Source organism: Cebidichthys violaceus, unplaced genomic scaffold, assembly GCF_023349555.1.
Source record: "Cebidichthys violaceus isolate CVI_PGR_0920_01 unplaced genomic scaffold, fCebVio1.0.p SCAF_26, whole genome shotgun sequence".
Classification (NCBI taxonomy): Eukaryota; Metazoa; Chordata; class Actinopteri; order Perciformes; family Stichaeidae; genus Cebidichthys; species Cebidichthys violaceus.
This window is the reverse complement of record NW_027176439.1, coordinates 5792824-5816442: the sequence shown is the minus strand read 5'-3', so window position 1 is coordinate 5816442 and position 23619 is coordinate 5792824. Positions and strand designations below refer to the sequence as shown.

Below are 23619 nucleotides of genomic sequence, written 5' to 3'. Positions count from 1 at the left end.
CTCTCTCTCGCTCTCTCTCTCTCACCCGCTCACCCTATCCACCCCCAAACGCTTTCTTCCTCTCCCTGTACTGCAGCAGCCGTCACTAATCACACTAATGTATGCTGCTTGACACACTGCGCTAGCAGTCAGCTCCCAATAGTTGAAAACTACTGTATGTTCATGTCAGTTACTAACGACTCCTTAAATTGTGCAGCTCATTAGCGATTGAACACAGTCACCCCTGCTAAACCGCAGCTAATGAGCAGAAAAATGCAGTCTAATAACTGGCAGAGCAAGGATGTCCTACAGCAATACTCCACTTTAATCTGCAAGTAAACAAGAACAATTAAAGAGAGATGCAGAATAAATAAAGAAGACAGTATAAATGTAGCATGTGGAATATTTCATAGCACCGTATGCTCACCTGTGCTCAAGAAGTCAATTATTGCAATATTTTAGCAAAAGAGGCCCAATTTTGTAGTTGTGCAGCAGATTACAATAAACATTTTCTCAAATAAAGGCTACAGTTATGAACATTTGATTCACTTTTATTTCCCCTTACGTTACAAACGTGTTCTTTTTGCCTTTAGATTAAGCTCAGCGAGACTTAGCAGGAGCTTTGTAACGCCCTGCTGTAATTGCTTGCAATAAAAGCACCAAACAGTGCATTGCTTATAAACTACATGTAATGGACACTAGAATGAACACCAGGATGTACACAGATAACAATGTCACAAAGCATGTTGAAGTATTATGGCACCACGGTAAACAGTAACACGGTCCATGTCATGTCACAACCTAACAAGGTCTCCAGTGTCTGACACACTCGTTCAGGCTCACCTCAATGTTCTCGTTTTTATGCTAATGTGAGCCAAGTGACACGTCACGGTGATACTGAGTTGCAAACTGTACACATACTCACAGAGACAGATTACACGACACTGTAACAGATGGCAGAACCTAACCTGGCAAGCAGCACTACATCAGCGCAGCAGAAGGGACACGATGCTCAGAAGGTGAAAGCCCAGCGCTGTACAATCAACGAGTGTTACAGTAATCAGTGGCAGACGGAGAACAAGGGCAGAGCTCACTTATACTGCTTACTGGTTGTTAATTAGACTTTCATGAGCATACTGACAACAGCGAGTGAAGACCTTGGGACGGAGTGATGTTGTACCTGTGCTGGCCTGAAGTCTGATCACACCTCCACGTCTACGCAGCCTCCCTGTTTTGACTGAGTGTGTCTATTTGCTCCCTGAATCCAGTGCATTCATGCCACATCTTGTTAGCTCAGTTAGCTTCAGACAAACAGATCTGTTCCTGTAATCTGAAGAGGAAAAACTGGGTCTGGACGAGCACACATCCAGGAGGAGCCCTAAATTAAAGATTCCCCCACATGGGCCCAGGATTAGGTCTTCCCCACAGAAACCTATGCAAGATAACATCTAAGGCCCGCGTTCTGAGAGAAGTTTTCTTATCAATCCTTAAATATCCTTGAGAAAAAAAACGTGTAATGATCTATAAATAGAGCCTGCTTTTAGCGTATGCCATTACATAACGCAGAGTGTTGCTGGTATGTGACTTCTTTGCATCTTTTTGTATTGTATTTGCCACATTAAGGATACTTAACAATAAGTCACAAGTACAAGGGATAATGATAAACTATTAAAACCACTTTGTACGATGTAATATCTTAATGATTGCGATTTACTCACATCAGCATGAAAAGGACTTGCTTTGTCTCTGCAATCACAGAGATTTGGAGTATTGGGTTGAGGCAGAGGCATCACACTGATGTTGCCTAGCAACAAGATATTGTATGTGTATAAAGCAAATCCCAGCTTAATACTGGAGTGAAGACGGAAAGATGGATGTGTTCACTTGTATTTCACTGTTATGCAATGAACTGTTCGAGAGCATTACCCACTCACTTCAAATTCTGTTGACAATTCACATCTGTGCAACGTGCAAAGACAACACTGTTCATTTTTAGGACGCTTTTGTGTTCCTGCAAAAATAATGGTACATACTGTAAAAAAAAAAAAAAAAAAAAGTATATATCACACAATATAGCAAAACTATCACCAGAGGGGGGTTAAATGATCAGACAGAGCAGCACTTCTACAGCAGGTGAAACAATCTTTCCAAGTTATCTAGAAGAAGCAACAGTACAAGAACACTGCCACCCACTGGCAAAGCAGTGGAACGGCTCCACGTTTCATGTGGTGTGGGCATGAGGTTAGGGCTGTCAGAGAGAAATACTGCAATCCAGAGGTTAGAAGAGCCTGGTTTTGTTATGTAACGCACAGTCAAACCTTGCATTCGTTGAAAAAAAGGCAGAGTCAGGCGAGTATGACTAAGGGTTGGTGTTACATAAGCACAGAACACTAAGTCCTAGGAAGACGCTGCTCTAGATACTCATGCAAACTGCCACCATTAACAGAGAAATGTACACTGAGGGAGTTTATTGTTCTCTACTCATTTGGCAAATCACACGGTGACCACGAGACAATGTGGAAAGGGGATGGATGGTCACTCGCAGATTTACAGACAAAGCTTATGATGTGGTTGACAATCCATCGCAGACAGAAGGCTATTTACAAAATGTTCAGATGTGATCTGTGCAGTCCTTCAAAGCTGGGCAGTGGAAGCAGGCTACCGAGTGTTTACCCATCACTTTGGGGAATGTGAATGTAATATCATTTTGTTTCCACAGAGGGAGCCATAGTCTATAATAAAGAGCAATGAAGGCGAGTTTATGTTTATCTCCATCCAGAGAGGCGAGGCAATGTGATGGACTGACTTCTATTCTTTAACACTCGTGGCAATAAGCTTCATGCGATCTTCTTTTCTACGTTGACAAAGATGCATTTCATCTCCTGAAAAAAAACCCTCCAGCTACGGTACATATCGCTGTCCTCATTATTTTTGCAATGTTTTTACATTAAACACGATTTATTTGTAAGATCTCTAATGACATTTGTTTTGTATGTTTGACTGTGGTTCAATCTTTATTTTTTAATTGAATAGAAATGTTATAACTGTAAAAGCAACTCACTGCACTGACTGACCCGGCTGTAATACAGTATGTAGACAACAGTTGTTGTTGTTGTTGTTGTTGTTGTTGTTGTATTTGCTATCAACTCAACACCAGCACCATTACACTAATAAGGATAATGTGGGCTGCTAAATTAATTCAGCTTAGCGGTTTATCAACGCGGTGAGGTTTTGATGTGCTCTGAGGAACCCATGATCCAGTGTACGGCCCCCTCGGCCCCCTCGGCCCCCTCGGCCCCCTCAGGCCCCTGAAGCTAGGCGACGGTGGACCAGCAGGCTGTGACCCACTTCTTTTGTGCCTTCACTTTATCAGCTCAAGAGGCTTTGTTTGTAATCATTGCCTCACCAATGCCCCACCCCCAACATCATGCCCTCATCTCCACCCCCTCACCATCCACTCACACACACACACACACACACACACACACACACACACACATACACACACACACACACACACACACACACACACACAAATTGCTGTATCTGTGAGTGCCTTTACTGAGCGTGTTCATTCCTTGACCCTTAACCTCTGCTCACACTAACTTTAAACTAATCCATAAATCATAACCCTGAATTTGTGCCTTGACCCTTTATTTATAACAATAGTTAACAAGCATTTCTCAATTTGGGATATTTCCCCTCCATCGATGGGAAATTATGATACCCAAACACTCAGTTGGCAACATTTTAACACCCAATACATTCCATGAGTGAGGTCCAGCTTACTGGTGGTCTTAATTGAATATCTTAGCTTCTTAGCGACTAGATACCACCTCCATCTAGGGAAATAAACAACTTGAAGAAAGCACTAGTGACAGGGCTTCTTCACATTAGCCTGGAGCAGTAGAACGTGAACCTGATGGCCTACAAAGTGAGGCATAGCTAACTGTTGAGGACAGGGAGACATTCCCCATGTCTCCCTGGTAGATACCCAGCATTACTATTTTACTTTAGTAAAATACATAATTATCAGCAAATTGTAGTTTAGTGTCAAAGTAAATGAACTCTTCTCATTTTTCAGAATGGCCCCTTTTAGAGTGTTATATTATGTATAGCATTGCTCTTTTATTATCTCTGAAGCATCACCCTGTAAACAGCATTTTAATGTTGCAGCTGGTGAAGATGGATCTAATTCATTCATATCCAATGGGGTTAGGTTAATACAATATGAAGCACTGTTTTTGATTCAACTGTTATAGATTAAAACCTAATCTGTAAAGTAACTGTAGCTGTCGTATAAAGGTAGTGGGGTAAAACCTTCTAAAATGCTATGAAGTTAGCATAAAATGGAAATATTCAGATAAAGTAATGTTAGGCCTTCCTGTTGTCTACATTGAAGTTGTACTTACAGTGCAGTAGTGTATTTCAGCTGGATCAATTAAGTCACTTTCCACTGGGGACATGTTCTGTATTTGGAGGACAAAATATTGAGTTAAATTAGCTTTATAACAACATCTTTTTGAGCTTCAACTGGTATAAAATAGTTCAATGTTGGACATATTAGCTGTTGTATATATGCTAGTTAGAGCACATCTTACTTGCTCACATAGAAACTGGGGGAAAATGCAACAACTGCTGAAGGACCACTCAGCTTTCGGACTAGTCTGACAATAACACCTCGTTTATATTACATAACCCTCGGTTTGTTTTTGACAACTAACACTATCTAGCTTACTAGTCCTATTCTCGCCTAGCGGCAGTTTAACTACCCTCACATTACCACCTGTGTTTCATATCATGTTGCCCTCAAAGAGCAACGTTTCTATTTAAATATTATGCACTGAACATTGAATTGAATTCCCTTAATAGCTGTAATATTTAGCGTTACATTACATTTGCGCAAACATAGTTTACATTTTGGAAATGAATAATTTCGCAGATATGGAAAACACCTTAACGTTAAACACCTTTGTTCCCTGAAGATGACCGTTAGACGGTTAACGTATGGAGTGGAAACAAACGTGTCAAATCACCTTTTAATGTGTTTGTCTCTAACAGGTTATTATGTAATGTGACGTTAGTAATCTCTTAAAGTACAGTATATTTGATTTTATTTAACAAATGTAAATCCAGGGGCTTCAAACATCCCAGATTGTTCTTGCTTCATCATTTCTGACGACAGCTGGAGCATCATCACTCTGGCCAACAGTCTGCTCTCATGTTATCCCTTCACGTGCTCATTTACTGGATGTCACAGATGTGTGCGAGAAGCACCGAAATATGGCGCTATCATTTCCAGCCAATGGGTGGGCCGCTTGTAACAGGTTGCAGGCCGGCGTCACTGCCGTGTCGGGGGCGTGCATTCAAGACGGGAAAGCGGCAGGGGAGGCGTCGGGAACGCGCTCATCTGTTTGGCTGCTCAAATGCCTCCGGTGTAACAGGGCCGATCATTATGGGGGACCCAGCACCCCGAGGCGGGATGGACCCTGATCGACCGACCGATGCGCGCAGCTCATCGCGGCGGTTTATACCGGGATAAAAACATTGTGTGACCAACAACAAACAGCCAGTCGGTGAGCTTCGCAGAGGAGGCGGTGTTTGCTGGGATTCAATCAGAGCCGGAGTCGCGGCTTGTAGCTTAACTAGGAGAGAGCGACGTGAGGAAACGGGGAAGACGGCAGTTCACAATCTAGCTGGATCGTGCTCCAAATTGCGTGAATGATGGATGAAGTGTCGATTACAAGACGGCCCGGTCAGCCCAGCCCTGTCAGAGCAGGGTGGGTTCATCCGGAGTGATACCAGTCGGCTGTTATCTGTTGGCTTCTCCTCCGCCGGGCGGCGATGTCCACTTTCTGCCTAGATCTGCAGACGTCTGCCGTGGTTTCAGCACCACTGGAGCTGGACAGCGACTGCATGGAGCCCCGGTCCGGCGCCGCCGCTCAGGAGCCCGGCGGCTTTCAGGGTCAGCCGCTGCGGCACGCCGGCTCCGGAGGCCTCGGCATGGCCTTGGAGGAGGAACTGGCCATGCTTACCGGGGAGCGGGACGACGAGGGAGAGCTGCCGGAACTAGAGACGCCCGCGGTGGGGCACAACGCAGACTTGCTGTCGCTCTTCCGTCAAAAGGAAAAAGACTTGGTTTTAGCTGCTAAACTCGGCAAAGCGTTGCTGGAGAGAAACCAAGACTTGACCAAGCAATATGAGAAAATGCACAAAGATCTCAACGAGAAGTTAGAGGTAAACTAAAGACAGAGAATATAAGTTAGAATGTTGCCCCAAAGCCTCTTTCTGTGTTGTCCTTAACGTGCCATAATCCTCAAGTCAGTGAGTGTTTATGTAAACAAACTGGATAGGATCATAACGCATGCTACCTGTAGAGTTCCACATTATTCAGGCTGCCAGAGAAGAAGAGTTTCAGCTTGATACCCGTTTTATGGTTACAAATGATGACTTGAAGGCTGCTGCTCATTCTGATCTAAGGACCACTCTGTCTCTGTCAGGGACCAGCAGCCACGCTAACAAAACCTTATTTCACATAATGTTGTTTGTGAATGATGTGCAGTTGGGCTTTTGTTCTTGTTGTTTTCAAAAAAAAAAAATCCTTCACACAAGCCAACACGTGGCCCGAGAACCCCCCCCCCCCCCCCAAAGACTAATCCTGTGGCTGTGCAGGGCCGACTGTATCTACTGTACATCTGCTCAGCCCTTTGATCCATATTCATCCTCAGAGAAATAAGCTGCCTCTCAGTATCAAACTCTTCTGTTCATTGATGTTGTTACAGCGCCTGGCGTCCTATTCTAGCCGCCCTCGGTGTTGTTTCGCGAGGTTGTTTTGATTCTTTCTGATCCCTCTTTTTGTTCGGACACACACACACACACACACACACACACACACACACACACACACACACACACACACACACACACACACACACGCCCTCGTGAGAATAGTGGCCACACAGATGCCAGCTGCTTCAGCCATAACAACAACCCCCCCCCCCATCCCAAACACATCTGTCCACCAGTCAATGCCGTCTACAGAAAAGATAGAAACATCCTATTATCACTCCAGGAGCTTTAACAACTAAACGATATTACATCCCCTCTGCCAGATTAAACCAGCGCTTTTTATTGTGTGCAATCATAGCCGCTGTGAGTAGAGTTTAAATAGCTGCTTTTTTATGTCTGGTTTTGTAACAAAACTTCAGGTTGTGGTGTATGCCTCAACATTACATGTTTTAATGTTAATGCTGTTTTGGTCATGGCACAGTGACATCATCAGTACCACAGTGAAAGGAATCTGACGTTTGCATAGAAGGAAAAAAGTTAAGAATGGCAATTTAAAAAAACAAAACATGATAGCGCCTTCATTGTTTAGCGATGGAGTTGTTATCTTAAACTTGTTTTACTTTTAGTTCTATGAAATATTTCCAAGGATTGAGTGAAACCTCTCAATGTTTTGCAACAGCATTATCTGCGTGAACTCTCTGACTCTGTCGCTCCCTCGATGAGTTCACATGTTGTGTACAATTGGGGCAAATACTGTAGATCAAATCCAAGCAACTAACCACATGTACCTCTCTCCCCTCCGTCCACATGCAGCACTTGGAGCAGGAGAAGCATGAGTTGCGTCGGCGTCTGGAAAGTCGAGAGGGGGAGTGGGAGGGCCGCGTGGCCGAGCTGGAGACGGACGTCCAGCAGCTGCAGGGTGAGCTGGAGCTCCATCAGGTCCAGCTGAGGGAGGCCGACAGAGACAAGACCAAGGCAATCGGCGAGCTGTCGGAACAGAACCACAGATTGCTGGAGCAACTCAGTAGGGTGAGAAGCGGCGTTCATGTGTGTGTGTGTGTGTGTGTGTGTGTGTGTGCGTATGCATGTGCTTCAGATGTACTGCTTCAGATCAGCGGGCTGGACAAATCTACATCTAAGATTTAATTAGTTTGGGCTCTGAGTCACTGGTCTTAATGCTGCTTTAAACAGCCTTCCCCCCCAGTGTGTGTGTGTGTGTGTGTGTGTGTGTGTGTGTGTGTGTGTGTGTGTGTGTGTGTGTGTGTGTGTGTGTGTGTGCGTGTGTGTGTGTGTGTGTGTGTACAGTATGTGGTCTCCCTGGCTATAGGCCTCAGGGCCACTCAGTCCACTTCTATCCTGCCTGGCTGACCTGACACAAGATGCTCAGCCATGTGAGGTCTCACCATCCCTCGGGGGTTATCTACCTCCATTCAGCCCGTCTCTCCCTAGCTCCACCCTGAATTGTGCTAACTCATCAATACCAAAAGTGGAGCTTCCGGGTCTTATGTTGAATAATTTAGAGTGATTGGACTGCACACTTATGCAATACCACTCTGCATATTGGCAGGTCATTTAATCGCCGTTATTACGACAGGCGGAGTATAAAATGTCTTATAAACTGTATGATTTTCAGATCGATTGACGGACAGATAGGAACAATCATACACACCACGGTGCTCCAGGCTGAGCATGAGGACTTGAGGCTGTACTGTTGTGGATGCGATGCACTGTTCACACGTCTGGGGAAACTGAGATTGGCAGCAGATGCAGATTGATGGAGCAGCGGAGAGCGCTGTAGCTTTTGTAGCAACATCTGATTGATCCCTGCGAAGGCGCTCCTCCGTCTGCTCCAAAACGGAGACGCCTTAACCATACAGAGCGGTCGCTTAGGTGTAGCAATACGACAGCTCACTTTATCACTTTAAAGAGACATGCCGTGTGTCCCAATACCCATACTAGCATACTATTAAGCATGCCAGGAAATGCCCCAATACACAGTGTGTTAAATGAAGTATGCTCAAAGTACCACGATGTTCTCTGGCTGCTCTGACCCTCAATCCTCTGATATGTGCCGCAGATATATGAGAAACAGGGTCAACGTTCAAGGTGCTATGCTATGAAGAAGTAGCATGTCCCAACTGAATGCATGCTGCAGTACTTACTTTGTAGGGGCAGGTGCAGTATGTACTAAAAGTTAGTTTTTCTTTAAAGTATATGATTTTGAAACGCAGCTAATGTGTCTGGATTATACCCTTGGTGTTCATGTTAAATTGTCCAAGTTCTGTCCCTTCAATTGTGGCTTCATTTACACACTCGGAAAACATTACATGCTTTGTGTTTTGTCGTTACATATTGTGTTTGAACTATGTGGTTGAAAAGCTACGTTTCACGCCAACACACTTCACAACTGACGTGTCACAGGGATGAGCTTGCTCCCCCAGTGGGATTCACTGTACGGTTTAAACCCCCCGTATGGCCGTGATAAAAACCTAAGTGACGTAAACAGAGGCGTGAGTGTCTTCCGCTGCCACGTAGGCTGGCAGTGCGTACCAAGGCTACATTTCAGGATGCCCCAGAGCTGTGCGAACAAAGGCTGACAAGTCTGCACAGGTGCCCTGATAACCACGTCAGCGGTTGCGTCTATGGTGACGCTCTCCGTCCTGGAGATGCTGCTCCCAGGCGCCCGCTGTTCAGAAGGCTCTGTGCGGTTGGTTTTAACCCCCGGCTCGCTGCTGTGCAGAGCAGCTCTCCTCTTCTCGAGCAGAGTAAATCAGCGGCGTTGCCCCCGCATTGCCCCAACGCCATCGTCGCATTGCAATCAAGGGCCGGTCAGTCGCTGTAGATCTAAGCAAGAGCGGGCAATCAGCATAATTAAACTGCCATTCATTTAATTGAATCCTGGGTGTGGGAATATAAAGAGATATTCCCTGAAAGTGGTATATTGTGTTCTGGGGGGGGGGGGGGGTCTTTGTGACTCGGTGAAATTTACGAGACTTAATTGACCGCATCGATCCGGATCCATGATTCAGTGAGTTGGGCAGACAGCGGGAGACCTGCTGGGTAATAGAATAAATGAGGTCAACTACAGTGCTTGCTTCCTCTCTCCTTTTATCCGTCTTCCTCTCCATCTTCCTTTCTTCTCTTTCTCTCTGTCAGTGCTCATTATTAAGCGCTGGGCTGTGACTAAGTCATGTTAACTGTTTACAGCTCTGAGTGAACGGAGGAAACATAAGAGTACCCTGAGGAGACTCTGGAGCCCTGCTATTTCCGTCTGCCCGTCCGTGTTTCTCTCACTAGTTCACTCTTTGCCGGAGCAGTCTTACCATGATCTAGACTGGTCCGCATGTGGAAGCCTTGTAGCAAACTACGGGATAGAACGTGTCGGCCGGAAGGGATTATGAGCGTGTTATTTTGGTCCTTTGGCACCTCGGCTGAAAATCACATTTCAGAGAGTGACGACTGGACAATAGACACACCTACGGAGGACAAGGCTCCTCACTATCAGAACCACTGCACCCTCAGCCACTGGGTTTACAACAACAAACACAATGTTGTGTTCATCACGACGACGGTGGAGGACTCAATTATCAATGAGCAAACAAATATGGCAAAATTCAGAAATATTGTGTATAAAAGTAGAATTAGACATTTCTTTTTTTCAGATTACCAACATGTAAACTATTCATTTATTTCAGCGTTTATGCATAGAAGTGTTTAACTTTTTGTCCTCGTTATTCAACCGCCGGGGGGTTTCTGAAGCAAATCTTGCAGCCAAAGATGAGATCGATGAAAACAGTGCATCGCCTCACTAACAAGTTAAGAAGCCGTTCTTAGCAGAACCTTAAATTGGCTGCAGTGGGATGACCTTGAGAAGGCAGGCCACTCCATGTGATGTCAGTTACGGGGTAAGATACAGCGCTGAGGGGATTAGGCTATAATCCCTGCTAATAGCCTTGCCATATGCATTCAGCCAGGAACCAAAACAACTCCAGTCCATACTTTACTTAATTAATAACAGCAGGTGAACAAAGAAGATCTAAACAGTTCTTATCGTGGGATGACACAAATCCCCCCCTGTGGTTATTCCTCTTTGGGTGTGTGTGTGTGTGTGTGTGTGTGTGTGTGTGTGTGTGTGTGTGCATGTGTGAGCGAATCCTCCAATACTGGGGTGATGAAAATACGCATTATTTTCAATACACTCAGAGAAAATAGATCCTGGAGTAGAGCCTAGGAGGTGCGCGCTGGTCTGTATGGATCTGTAGTGTGAGAACAGTCAATCTCCTCAAGCCTAATCTGATCAGAGTGAACCAGCCGGAAGGGGACCTTTCTCTAATGACATTACCACAGATGCTCAGAAAAGGCTGGGGATTCACAAGTGTGCATGTTTTATGACCGCGGTCAATTCTAATCCCCTCAGCCTCTCCTTACTTAATGACAGCAGCCCCCCCCCCCAGTGATTCAAAATTGTTTATTTGAGGCTATAGAGGAGGGCTAATTACATTTTCTTGACTCGTCATTTTGACAACGATTCACGAGGCAAGGTGTTATTGGAATGACAAAAGCAGAAAGTTGGCAACCTGCGCCGTGTCTGGCCTCATCAGTACAGTATGTCCACGTCACGCTTTGCGCGGGATTCACTTTCACAACATCTAGCCAGCGTTGGACACGCTCCCTGGGCATCAGTCCAGCCATTGGCTTCATTCACACCTAGTCACGGGAGCACACGGCGCCCGAGGTAGCCGCTGCTCTCAGGATCAGCTCTCTGATTGGCCCGTGCCGTCGCTCTCAGCGTTCGTTATGCAACCGTGTGAACGCGGTGTTGCCCATCCTCCTCCGTCGGTCTAGACGAGGCAGCGCTCTGCGAAAGTGACGAAAGGAAAAACACCAGAAGCGTCGAGACCACTTGTCGCAGCTCTAGCCAATCCCGCTTCAACCCCTGGTTGCCAGGACAACCAGAGTGACATGCAAATTGAAAACTCCATGTGGCGTTACCATGGGAATGCGCTCCACACAAGTGGCACAAGGATGCAGATAGTTTGACGCCAAGTTAAAAGACCTGTGATGCACCTGCAGTCAGATCTGCCACAGACTGAATCAACAGGACCGATGTCTACTTTCCTCCTCTGGAAAGTTAATTTACAGTATTTAGTATTTGGGGGCGGCTGAGCCCTACTTTGCTGCCCTGGATTCTGTCACAGCAGTCTGATTTGCCCCCGTTGGTCCTGTAATGCCTGATCTGGGATCTGAGGACTGTATGTGCAGATTAAGAGAGTATCTGCAGATCAGGCAGTCTGAGATCATGATGAGAAACCACAGCGTTGACTGCAATCTCTCAGCATCTTTGGGCCAGTCGGTCAGACAGTAACCGCTGCGACCCGTTTCCCCACAGACAGAGACCGGATCCTGCAGCTGTCACATAGAAACGCACATCTGGCTACCAGACATTAAATCACTGTCCAGTTGTTTGAGCTGTTCAATGTCTGCTTGACGCGAAAAAATGGCTTAGAGAACAGACGACGCTCTTTTGTCTTTTGTTTTTCTAAAAGTCCGCAGTGGTTGGTTTTTCATAGAAAGAGTTTGTTTAGGTGGAGTTTTAAGTCGAAAAACCACCACAATAAATTCCACAATATTTGCATATATGCAAATGATACTGATCATACGTCTACAGAAACATGAAACATGCAATACCAGCTCCGTCAAATATCACACAGCGCAATCAATTCAGAGGAAAACAAACAGAGTGTACACAGGCTACCAACAGTCTCTGTGTTGATGCAAAGCCTTCTATATGTGGATGGAAGTTCTGATACTTCAGGATCCCGTGTCATGTAAATGATCCACTTTTCTTTTGAACTCTCAAAAGATAACTAGGTCAACTTTTTCATGAACAATATTAAGTCATTGCTTTCTTCCTGGAGGATCAGCCTGAGAGTAATCTGTCTTCTGTCTCTTCCTCGTGAAACCGTCTGTGTTTCCGTAGTAGGTCCTAACTGTCACAGTTGAGACCCAAACGCAGATGAAACGATGGGGAGGCAGCAGGCATGCATTTCAATGAGTTCATGTTCAAAAGATGACTTACAGCTCGAGTCCAAAAACAGGCAGACAAAAGTAAATCCAACACAAACGAGGAACACTGAAGAAAACTGAACACTAGGAGCAAAGCTGGAAGGCAGAACAACTGACAATTCAAACACAGAAAACACAGACCAGATCCACAAGAGACTAATTAACTCATGACACACAGGTGAGAGTGAACTTTCAAAATAAAGTCATATCCCTCAGTGTGTGTCGCATGGTTAGTTACTCTGTTCATATCTCTGCTCTGATCCGTCCACATTGTGGTTCATGAAATAGTTGCCAGACAATGTGTCACCTTTAAATCCTAAAGGTTATACCATAGAAATAGAATAGAATAGAGTTTTATTTCTAAGGCTCGTTCATATTTGAGACACATAGAGCAGTGATACCTTTCTGTTAGTGTTTGTTTAAGCTCCTTTGAATCTACATAATGTTAACCATTATCATTGTATTTTGTGAACGGCAACTTAACTCTCACTTTTTAAATTTTTCGGAAATATTAAACTTCAAAGTGTAATAATTACAACGCTTCCCAGAAGTTATCATTGGATCCATGTCTGATGGCTACACAGGGAAGAGATTTACTCTTACAGAGTGTTGGAAATAATCCAACCGCCATCATTACGGTAACTTACACAATAAGTTATGTTGTTATTGTATTGTGTCAGTATACTACGGCTTTAGTGCCGGGTTCCTTTGGGATGCATAACATTCCTTTCTGGAGTGAAGGTGGGAGGTGGGTGATTAACTCCTCCACCATTGTGTTTGAAACATTTTATGCGAGGAGACCATTTTTGAACTTTTGACACGCACATTTTAACGTTCCTTGAAATCACACAGAGTGCTGCATTATTAGCCTCAGAACACACTCTGACTACAGCCACCTCGAGCAGCTGTTGAGCCTCCTCCGTCCCTCTGTGAGCGTCTTGAGGAGAGGCAGCAGTGTGTAGTGCCACCTAGAGGCTGTACTTTAGACACACGTTAGTCATCTACATGTTTACTCGGCACTGCTGATGATTTGCTTGGAGTTGAGCACTGCTTGCCACAGTAATAAAAACTCATTTGTATTCAGTGTGCAGATCAACTGCTCCCTTTCGTACACTGTTTTATTTTTACATATTTACGATGTGTCTCTCCAGTGAGCCGTAAAAAGTGAGCGGTTTTAAAGATTTTGCTGTTGCCATGGCAGTGATGACACGAGGACCGAAGCTTCCCGAGCGCAGCTCTATGCTAATGAAGCTCAGTCGGGCTCCGTGTGGCCTGATCCCACCTGTCCAATGAGCTCCACTGATGCACCGAGTCTGCTGCTGGGCTGGATTGCACAAATACTGAGCGTTGGAGGTTTGTACGGGCGATGATGACGTGGGTGAAACTGGCCTTTTAGAGGAACGGCAATCAAATGCGCCATTTACAGGAACAGATTTGGGAGGGCTGATTTACAAATAACTGATTTACAAATGTCACTGAGCGTGTGTGTGTGTGTGTGTGTGTGTGTGTGTGTGTGTGTGTGTGTGTGTGTGTGTGTGTGTGCTTACACCTCAGTCTCTTCGGACAGGAACACAGACTAAAGAGCGGCTATGCAATCTCTTTATTTAACTGAGCAGTAAATGTAACACTATAATATAACAATGTGCTGTTGTGTCAACGTCACCGTGAACAATAATTAAAATAATCAAGTGTGAAGTCATGACCGAAAGAATTAGATCGCGGGTACAAGCGGCCGAAATGGGTTTCCTCAGGAGGGTGGCGGTTGTCTCCCTTAGAGATAGGGTGAGAAGTTCGGTCATCCGTGAGGGACTCGGAGTAGAGCCGCTGCTTCTTTGCGTGGAACGGAGCCAGTTGAGGTGGTTCGGGCATCTGGTGAGGATGCCACCTGGGCGCCTCCCTAGGGAGGTGTTCCAGGCACGACCGGCTGGGAGGAGACCCCGAGGGAGGCCCAGGACCAGGTGGGGGGACTATATCTCCAAACTGGCCTGGGAGCGCCTCGGGATCCCCCCAGTCAGAGCTGGCTGATGTGGCCCGGGAAAGGGAAGTTTGGGGTCCCCAGCTGGAGCTGTTGCCCCCGCGACCCGATCCATGGATAAGCGGACGAAGATGAATGAAGTGTGAAGTCTGATGAAAGTCCAGTCCAGTGTCGGTTGGCTCTGAAGACTTCAAGTTTGAAAATGAAATCAAACAAACTGTGGTTGTGAGGTAAAAAGAAGACTTTAACCGGACTGTTGGGGGTCGAGTTGTGTCAATTCCGACAACCCGTCGCCACTGCAGTGCTAAATGTTTCAGCGTTGAGAGTAGACACATGTAAGGCAAACATTGACTCTATTCTGCTCTGTCTGTTTGTCTCCATCCAGGCTGCAGAGGTGGAGAGGCAGCTGTCCACTCAGGTCCATTCACTACGGGACGACTTCAGGGAGAAGAGCATGTCTACAAGCCAGCACATGACTCGACTAGAGACTCTACAGGCTGAGGTGAGCAGCCATCGGCACCATTTCTCCTTCATAGAGTACAAATGGTTGATCTGTACTTTTCAGAGTGCACTCAGCATGAAACAAAAAAACCCAACTGTAGAAAATTGCAGCTTGGTTCTTTTGATTTGCACTTTTCCAATGATCACAGTTATTGGTGCTCAGCAAGAAGCCTGAGTGCTTAAGGTGACAGACTAACGTTTGACAGAAGTATTATTAACACATTTTCCTTTGTGTAAAGGAACAGTTTATTACATTGGCAAGAAAATGCCGCCCCGTTCAATTCACTACACTCAAGAGTTTTGCTTCTGCAGTCGTACTTGGAGTAGCTAACGGTGACTAGTGTTAGCAAACTGACTTTATGTCGCTTTTCTACTTGTCTTGCTGTTTGTATTATATTCAAACATGTGACAGTTAATCATCTTAAAGGTAAAGTAAGATGTAAACATGCATCGTACCACACCATGTTTGTCGTTTCCTGCTTTTTGGGGCCAGTCCACCTGCTCTCAGTCCGGTCGCCTGATGATGGCGTCTTCAAAACAGTTCACTCTGAAATGAAGAAAAAGTCCCATTAATGTGCAATTACCACAAGGGCTGCTTTTCAGCAAAACTTACATAACGTCGCTTCAAAGTTGGAGTTTGTGGTAAACGACAGGTGGAATAAAAATCCACTAAAGGGAAACGCTGCGTTCAACCAATCCCCTACAGTGTTTTTCAGAAGATGGTGTTTCATCCACCCTATGTAAGGTTTACTCTGTCGGGGCAGTTGTGGGATTACTCTTAATAACTCAATAACTACTTCTCCTCTCTTTCTGTAATCTGTATCTCTCTCCACATTCCTCCTTCCCTCTCGGTTGGAGCAGCAAGGGCTAGAAGTGAGTGGTTACCGAACGCTGTCTGTCGGTCAGATTGCATGCTGCATGTAACGTCTCGTAAAACAATAAAGAAACAAGGATTGCACCATTATTTTCTTTTGAAATGGAAATTACACCGCTGCCATTTAAATGAGTTGATGACAGACCAAAGCATTTCTTAGGGTAGATTCTTTTGACCTCGTATGACTTTAAAGGTGATACGTTCGATAATCAGAGCATTAATATAGCAGCAAACAGAGAGTAATGTCCACCGGTCGCTCCCCCCTCTGTGTGTGTTGTAATCAGAGCTTCTCTGTGCTTTGTGTACGTAGCCGGTCCGACCGCACGTGCATGTTAGTGCATGTGTGTCCCAGTGTGTGTGGCTGATCACAGCCACAGTCGGTCCAGTCACACCATGCAGGTCAACGCCGTTAACTCTGTTGCCGTTGCTTGCATTGCTCACGCAGCTAGCATCGTTAGCCGCGTGGAGGCAATCCCTCCATCATAGATAGATAGAATAGAATCTGAATCTAACACCTTAGCATTTTACATTTGATGTCATGTAATATTAAAGAAGCAGCTCTGTTGTCACCCAAAGTCAATCCCTATTTGACTTTTCCACATCCTTTGGCAATCCCCCGTTTCATAAACAACATGCTTGGTTATCGGAGCACGATGTGTTGTGATGTCAGCTGTGTCATGTATGATATCAGCCAGATGAGTCGTGAACAACGGTACAGTTAGAGCATAACAACAAATCAGATTCCCCCGTAGCTTCTCTTCACAGACAGACAGAAAACACCCAGACTGCAGAGCCTGCGCTATAGTTGGGAGAAAAGGCTACCGCTCTATATTTAGCTGAGATACTGCAATGTCTGGGTGCTCCCACTTCTCCAATGCTGTGCCGTCATACGACGTGTGCTGATGACTAATGGCTTTTTGCCCTATTTGTGTGAAGCAAGAGACCACAGCAGCCCAAAAATATCCAGAACCTGGCAATGGGGATGCTCATATGGTGATGAAAACAACGGATCCAAACGTAAGCTCCTGCACTGTGAAGTAGGTTACCAGATGTAGGTCACAAGCAGGAGGGATAAAAATGAACGAGAGCTGGTGTTTGTTTACTGGGGAAAGCTACTCAGGCGGCTGCACGGGGAAACTACTCCTGAGGAATTCAGTGGAAGGCCGTTAGACGAGGAGGATGAGGAGCAAGCTGATATCAAGCCTTGTGGAGACGCTGACATATCACCACGGCATTCCTGAAGACGAGGGTGGCAACGGACGCCTACGCCTGTGCTAGGCAACACACATTCTTTAGGCCAGTGGGAGTACTTTTTAATCTTGTGTAAGAGCCCAGCTTGCCTCAGAGTCAGGGAAACAACAAAATTTAGCCTTTAATCAGATCCATAGCTGCCCATCTGTCTGCTGTCGACCAGGAATTCAAACCAACAATCCAATCAATGGCCGTTTCCCGCGGCGCAGTGACTAACTGGTGCCCGTTTGACCCGTTAGATTAAGATGCTGTCAGAGAGGAAGATGGAGCTGGAGCGTCGGGTGCACGCCATGCTGGAGGAGAACGAGCTGCTGCAGAACACAGTGGACGACCTCCGAGAGAGGACGCTGGTGTTGGAGAGGCAGTCTCACCAGAAGGACCTACAGGTACAGACTTGAGATATTGAATATATATATATATATATTTCTAGATATTGTGAGTAAATTACCTTCTACAATGCTGACGTTGAATTAGTCCTTAAAGTAGTCAACTGACCCATCAGGGGCTCACTTTCTACGTTGCACGGTTAAGTCACAGTTTTCATCTCTCTGTTGTGTCCAGTTACGGCAGAGCCAGCTGGAGCTTCAGGAGGTTCAGGTGTCCCACAGGCAGCTGACTGCTCGGCTGGAGGAGTTGACGGAGGAGCACAGCCTCCATAGTCTCACCCCGCACCCGTCCAGCCTGCTGTGTGAGATAGAACAGAGCATGGAGCAGGAGGAGCAGGAGCAGGAGAGAGAGCAGGTAGTTACAGTAGAAAGTCACCGTCAAATGCTCTGCTGTGCTTCTCTAAACACTCTTCTCCCTCCCGGCGTGTCCGTCTAGCTGCGTCTTCAGCTATGGGAGGCCTACTGTGAAGTGCGCTCGCTCTGCTCTCATCTCCGGGGAAACGACGTCACGGATTCGGCGCTGTCCACCGACTCTTCCATGGACGAGTCCTCGGAGACGTCCTCAGCCAAGGATGTGCCTACTGGGAGCCTCCACACCAGCCTGCTGGAGCTTCGGAGGCTCACACAGAATCTGCTGGATGGCAACGAGTCCACGGTAACCAACAACTCACCGGCAACCAGTGGGGCTGAATACTCACTTCTTGAGTCACGTTGTCTCTCTTCTATCCAAATACTGCCAGACGGCTGACATCCTTTTTTATTTTTTTTAGGCCACAGCTCCACTCTGGCATTCACACTTTCATCTGCACTCATCTTTTCACACTTTCCTCCTCAAACCACTCTAGTATGGCAGCACTGGTCTAATAAACGCCACCCGTATGTGTGTGAAGATGATGACCAATCAGACGATGAAAACAGAAGGCATTAAAATATCACTTTTCTAATCCCGTGAAATTAAAAAAAATAAAAAATGCACGTCAATTGCTGTCTTGAAAGTTATTAGGAACCTCTGGGACCCGTAAAATAAATGACCAAAAAAGAAACCCAATGTTGCAAAAGTTGGTGACGCTGGAGAGCTGAAACCAGGCTGCTTCAAAGACAGCTGACTTAATAATACTCCGACAGGATGGAGCCTCACTGGGCCTGTTTTCATTAATAACCTGTGGGCGGCAGCAGCACGCGTAAAGTGAGTGTGTGTTGTGTGTTTTAAAAGGGCTCGCGGCGCAGTGACGAGGAGGCTCTGGAGGAGCAGGTGAGGAAGCTGGGAGAGGAGCTGAGGGAAGTCAGAGAGCTGTACGAAACTGAGCAGGACAAAACACGCAGCAACGGAGATGATGCGCTACAGCTGCACAATCAGGTACTGAACATGTGCGACGAACACATAAGTGATCAGGTGATGCAGTAAGAGGCTAAAGCACGAGCAGAAGGAAGACATCTGAGTAGAACTGCATCAGTGCTCATGTCTGAGAATAACATTTAGACAACGTAGCAGTTGTGAATTTTCCGCATGTCGTTTGTAATTTGGGAAATTGCTTCAACCTTGTCCTCCTTCTGTCAGGACAGCCATCTCTCTCCTGTGGGCTTAAAGCGCCATCTAACATGATTTACACACAATAAGCTCCACCCACACGGATGCTCCTGTTAAAGTGGGTCAATTAAACATCAGTCTCACACAGGAGCGTCCTTTGGTACAACGCGGACTCGCAGAAACCGGAACGCAATCTTGACTTTGTGAGGCCAGCGTCTCACACGGCCGCACCGTTGTCCCATGTGACCGCAGATGGCGCTGCTCTCGGTGGAGATGTGTTCTCTCCAGGAGGACAACGAGCGGATGAGGACGATGGCTGAAGTCCGAGAACCCAGCGAGCAGCTCCAGACTGCCATCAGAGACAGAGATGACGCCATAACCAAGTAGGATCACATCACTGTCCTCATCAATATAATCTAAAGTGTAAAGGACCATCCATTCTATCACAACTCGGGTCTTCTATTTATCTTCTATGTTTGGCTATTGTTGCTATTAGTAACATTGTATTTAATCATTTCTTTCTCTTAAAAAGTTTATTTTCTGGCAGAAGCAAACTTCTCACATGTGTGTTGAATTTCTTTAACCAGTGAAAACATGGTGGAAAAAATTAGCTAAACATCCGCTAAATTATAAAAGATTACAGATTATAGATGGGAAATATACTTCTTTGTTAACATGAAGCCAGCAGCCGGGTTACCTTAGCTTAGCATAAAGACCGGAGAACTGCCCTAAACACCAATAACAGCTCACTCTAAAGCGACATACAACGTTCAGGTCATGAACTGCTTGGCTCTGCCTCCGGTCTTTATGCTGAGCTGAACTAACGGCCGGCTCCCCGCTCCTCCTTTAAAGAGTCGCTCTACATTCACTCATCGCCGCGTTAGTTTCTGTCTTCATGCTATAGTGGGACGTCCTGTCTCTGTGTGTGTGTGTGTGTGTGTGTCCTGCAGGAAGAAAGCGGTGGAGATGGAGCTGGCCAAGTGTAAGATAGACATCATGTCTCTGAATGGCCAGCTGCTGGACGCCATCCAGCAGAAGCTCAACCTGTCGCAGCAGCTGGAGGCGTGGCAGGTGGGTCAAAGGTCACGAGCGGTATATTAATAAAAGCCTAATAGTCCTTTTGTAGCACTTTGGAACGGCTATTTTAAAGCTGTTTTGTAGATTAATTTTGAGATTAGTCAGTCTTTTTTTAACACATACACTAAACCACTAACTTCTGAGGGTGCATGTCATTAATGGGTGTCCATAAGGAAACATATCACATGTGTAGCCTGAGGACACAGGAGTGTGTGTGTGTGTGTGTGTGTGTGTGTGTGTTTCCTCCCTCCCCTCCCTCATCTGTAACTAGCAGCTCTTTCCTCTCTCTTCTCCCTGCCCACAGTTTGCCTCCTCAGGGCTCTTTACTGTTTGGCTCTTGTGGTTTCTGATCTAGTGGCCTTTCTCAGCTTCCGTACCACCCTTACTTCCTCTGTGGTACCCCTCCCCCTCCTGCCTTAGAGGTGAGCCCGAGCTGCGACAATCTCGCCGTTTCACCCCGCACTAACCCGACAAACGCCACGCTGAGCCATTCCATGCCACGGTTAACTCAGGAGAAACGCCCATTCCAGCTTCCTCTCTATCTGAGACCATCAAACCACCAAAGAGAACCATCCAAACCCACCACACACCTGTACCCCCTAAAGGTTCTTCAGGAGATTGGTCCGCTGGTCAGCTTCCCTGTTGAGAGACGATCACACAGACACTCCAGTATACCTGATAGATCATAAAGCTTGGGTGGTGTTTAGTTATGAGGTGACACCAATAGTAAAAAGGACTAATACAAAGTGTGTATTCATATTAAAAAGTATAGATTTTTAGTCTCCAAACAGTTGTTTCATTTAGAAGCTTGACGGAGCCCTCTGGTGGCTTCATCTCTCCAACAACCAGCATGGCAACTTTTTTGGGTATTTGGAGCAATTTAGAAGAGTGGTTCCTCCTCCACAGATTCAAACAGTAAATCACAAGATCATCAACAGGACAGGGAAGAGAAAATACATATTTCTGCATCACATATCTTAGCTCTAATGTTTGCATCTTCTTTTGAATTACTGAATTATTTTTTACCTCCTTAGGACTCTAAAAGATATTCAAATCAAGTAAAAGTGGAACAATAGCTTTATGGCTAACAGGTAGATTTATACCACAAATTAATATTGCTTCATCTCAAGGGCTCACGAGCTGAAAAGTTAGGGAAAACCAAACTGCGCTTGAACTGGTTTGTGTTCATGTAACTGAATTGGTTGGCTGTTCGATCCTCCAGTCTACGAGTCAAAGTGTCCTCGAAGCAAAACAATCATGTTTGGGCTAGCGGCCTTTGGCACACTATGAAGTGACATCATATATCTATTTCTTAGATTTTCATTGTTTTAGTTTTGTGCTTGTTTTGCACACGTTCCTAAATAAAAGCTTTTGAATCATCAAGGCCAGGTAGCACTAAGTAAACAAGTGATCTGACAGGTTGTGGTGTCTCTGTAATCAAAGCCTAGCAGGTCATTTGATCAATGAGTCCGATCTCCGCAGAACTTCCTGTTCCGCTCCACCATTGACCCTCTCTGCATGACATTGCTCCCCTGTATGTCTCTCACTCACCTCTTTGTCCGTGGCTTTAGGATGATATGCACAGAGTGATTGACCAGCAGTTGATGGACAAGTACCAGGACGAGTGGCGCTCGGCCCCCGCCTCCCTGTCGGGGTCGTCCAGGGCACACGGCGGCCAGTCCTCCAGACGAGCTCACCGCTTCTCCGACCGGGACAAGAGACTTTTCTCTTTTTTCAAAAAGAACTGAGCCCCATTGGACCGGTCCTGAGCACAGCAGACAGAGACAGAGACAGACGAGGCGAGGGAGGAGGAGGGCGGGACGTCACAGTATGAGGGTAACAACACAGCCAAAGACGGGCAAGTTTGGGGAGGGGGGGGGGGGGGGGTCATTTTGCACTTTATCTGTCCCATTACTCTTCCCTTCGTGATTAAATGGTGACGGCTGACAATGAGAGATAGAAATATAAGAATAGGAGTTCCCCAAAGGCTTTGCTTTCAGCCCCTCTCATGGAACGCTATCGGTCTTACAGAACAGGAACAGGGTCACAAAGTTTACCTCCAAAGAGGAAGGTTTCCTTTTAGTGCCTATGAAACATCTCTACTAGCCCACTGCCACCTCTGTAGAGAGGGAACACTACGTATTACTTGTTACTGTATGCATCCCAGTTATCAGGCCAGGGAGTCCGGGGGGAGACGGGTGGACGTGTGGGACACTGCAGGGTCGTGGGGGGGGAGAGAGGAGGAGAGCGGGGCGGAGCTCTGCGTCACAGTATGACGCTGCAGCCGGCTCACATGTGATCTCTCAGGTTTATTCATGTGTTCAGGGGATGTTCACAACATGAGGCAGCAGCTCGACGCATCGGGACCATAGTGTGCTGCACGTCTGACGGAACCAACGACAAAAAGAATGCTTTGTTTTTTGTTTTTCCTGACAGCTGTGCAGGTGAATTCCACAGTGAGGATGTGCAGAGGTACAGAGCCCCAGGCCCCCAAAAAAACACCTTTAAAAGGGGAACTCAAATGATTTAGTATTGCACTTTCATAAAGCTGCACGAATCAATATGTTTTTATGTAGACCATGGGTAATGTGAAAGGGTTAACTCATAGTCAGACCCACAGAGAGTTATCACCATCAGCTCCACGGCGTTTTATCCTTTTTGAGCTCATTGTTTTGGGTCTTTACCGTTTTGGTTCAACCCTTTGCTGCAGCCGTTTTCTGCAAAAAGCTCCGATGAACCGGTTGACCATCGTCTGCTCAGCATCAAACGGAGGACAGTTAGCATCTACCCGGTGAACACGGCGGAGCGTCTCGCAGCTAAAGACGCAGAATTAAGCTTGAGGATCCTTAAACCGAGTGAGTGTTTCAAAACCAGCACTTTGTAGTCAGGCCTGTGGGGAACTCTGCGAGGCCTTCATGCTCATCTCCCACATCTGAATAAACCTTTGGGTCACTGAAGTTAGTATGTCCAGGTTTCCACAGTTTCACTTTATACTTAACATTTTAAGTATTTATCATTTTTCAAAGAAAAAAAAAAGACACTGTCCAACATCGTCCTCATGATGTCAATCATCTCCCTAGTTGACCAAATTAAAAAAAAAATAAAAATGTTTACATCAGCTTGAGAAGGAGGAAGAACTACGTAGAATCAACCCACAATCAGTCCATGTCGACGAGGACTTGTTGAATGTCTG

The 23619-nt window shown here is 46.0% G+C and overlaps 1 protein-coding gene across 3 annotated transcripts; it reads left to right on the top strand.

Annotated features, from left to right (window-relative positions):
* The first annotated feature begins 5424 nt into the window (after nt 1–5424).
* On the top strand, nt 5425–22272 carry LOC137880051 (BICD family-like cargo adapter 1). 3 transcript variants are annotated; one of them, XR_011103782.1, is made up of 12 exons: nt 5425–6216; nt 7582–7797; nt 15195–15311; nt 16172–16183; nt 17675–17821; nt 17997–18176; nt 18258–18476; nt 19035–19178; nt 19602–19732; nt 20300–20420; nt 20731–20848; nt 21998–22064. XR_011103782.1 is itself a non-coding variant. In XM_068721130.1 (11 exons), the coding sequence occupies exons 1-11, from the start codon at nt 5824–5826 to the stop codon at nt 22172–22174; spliced, it is 1857 nt and encodes a 618-aa protein (XP_068577231.1). In that variant the 5' UTR covers nt 5425–5823; the 3' UTR covers nt 22175–22272. The 3 variants fall into 3 exon arrangements, 2 of the variants coding, with proteins under 2 accessions (XP_068577231.1, XP_068577233.1); XM_068721130.1 differs by lacking the exon at nt 20731–20848 and having other exon boundaries at nt 21998–22272; XM_068721132.1 differs by having other exon boundaries at nt 20731–22051.
* The last annotated feature ends 1347 nt before the right edge of the window (nt 22273–23619 follow it).

What these genes read in the sequence shown, in the direction of transcription:
- LOC137880051 (XM_068721130.1), top strand. Translation starts at nt 5,824, where the DNA reads ATGTCCACTTTCTGCCTAGATCTGCAGACGTCTGCCGTGGTTTCAGCA. An exon ending in AGGAGCAGGAGAGAGAGCAG is followed by an intron (nt 18,177 to 18,257) that starts GTAGTTACAGTA and finishes GTGTCCGTCTAG; the next exon opens with CTGCGTCTTCAGCTATGGGA. An exon ending in TGGATGGCAACGAGTCCACG is followed by an intron (nt 18,477 to 19,034) that starts GTAACCAACAAC and finishes GTGTTTTAAAAG; the next exon opens with GGCTCGCGGCGCAGTGACGA.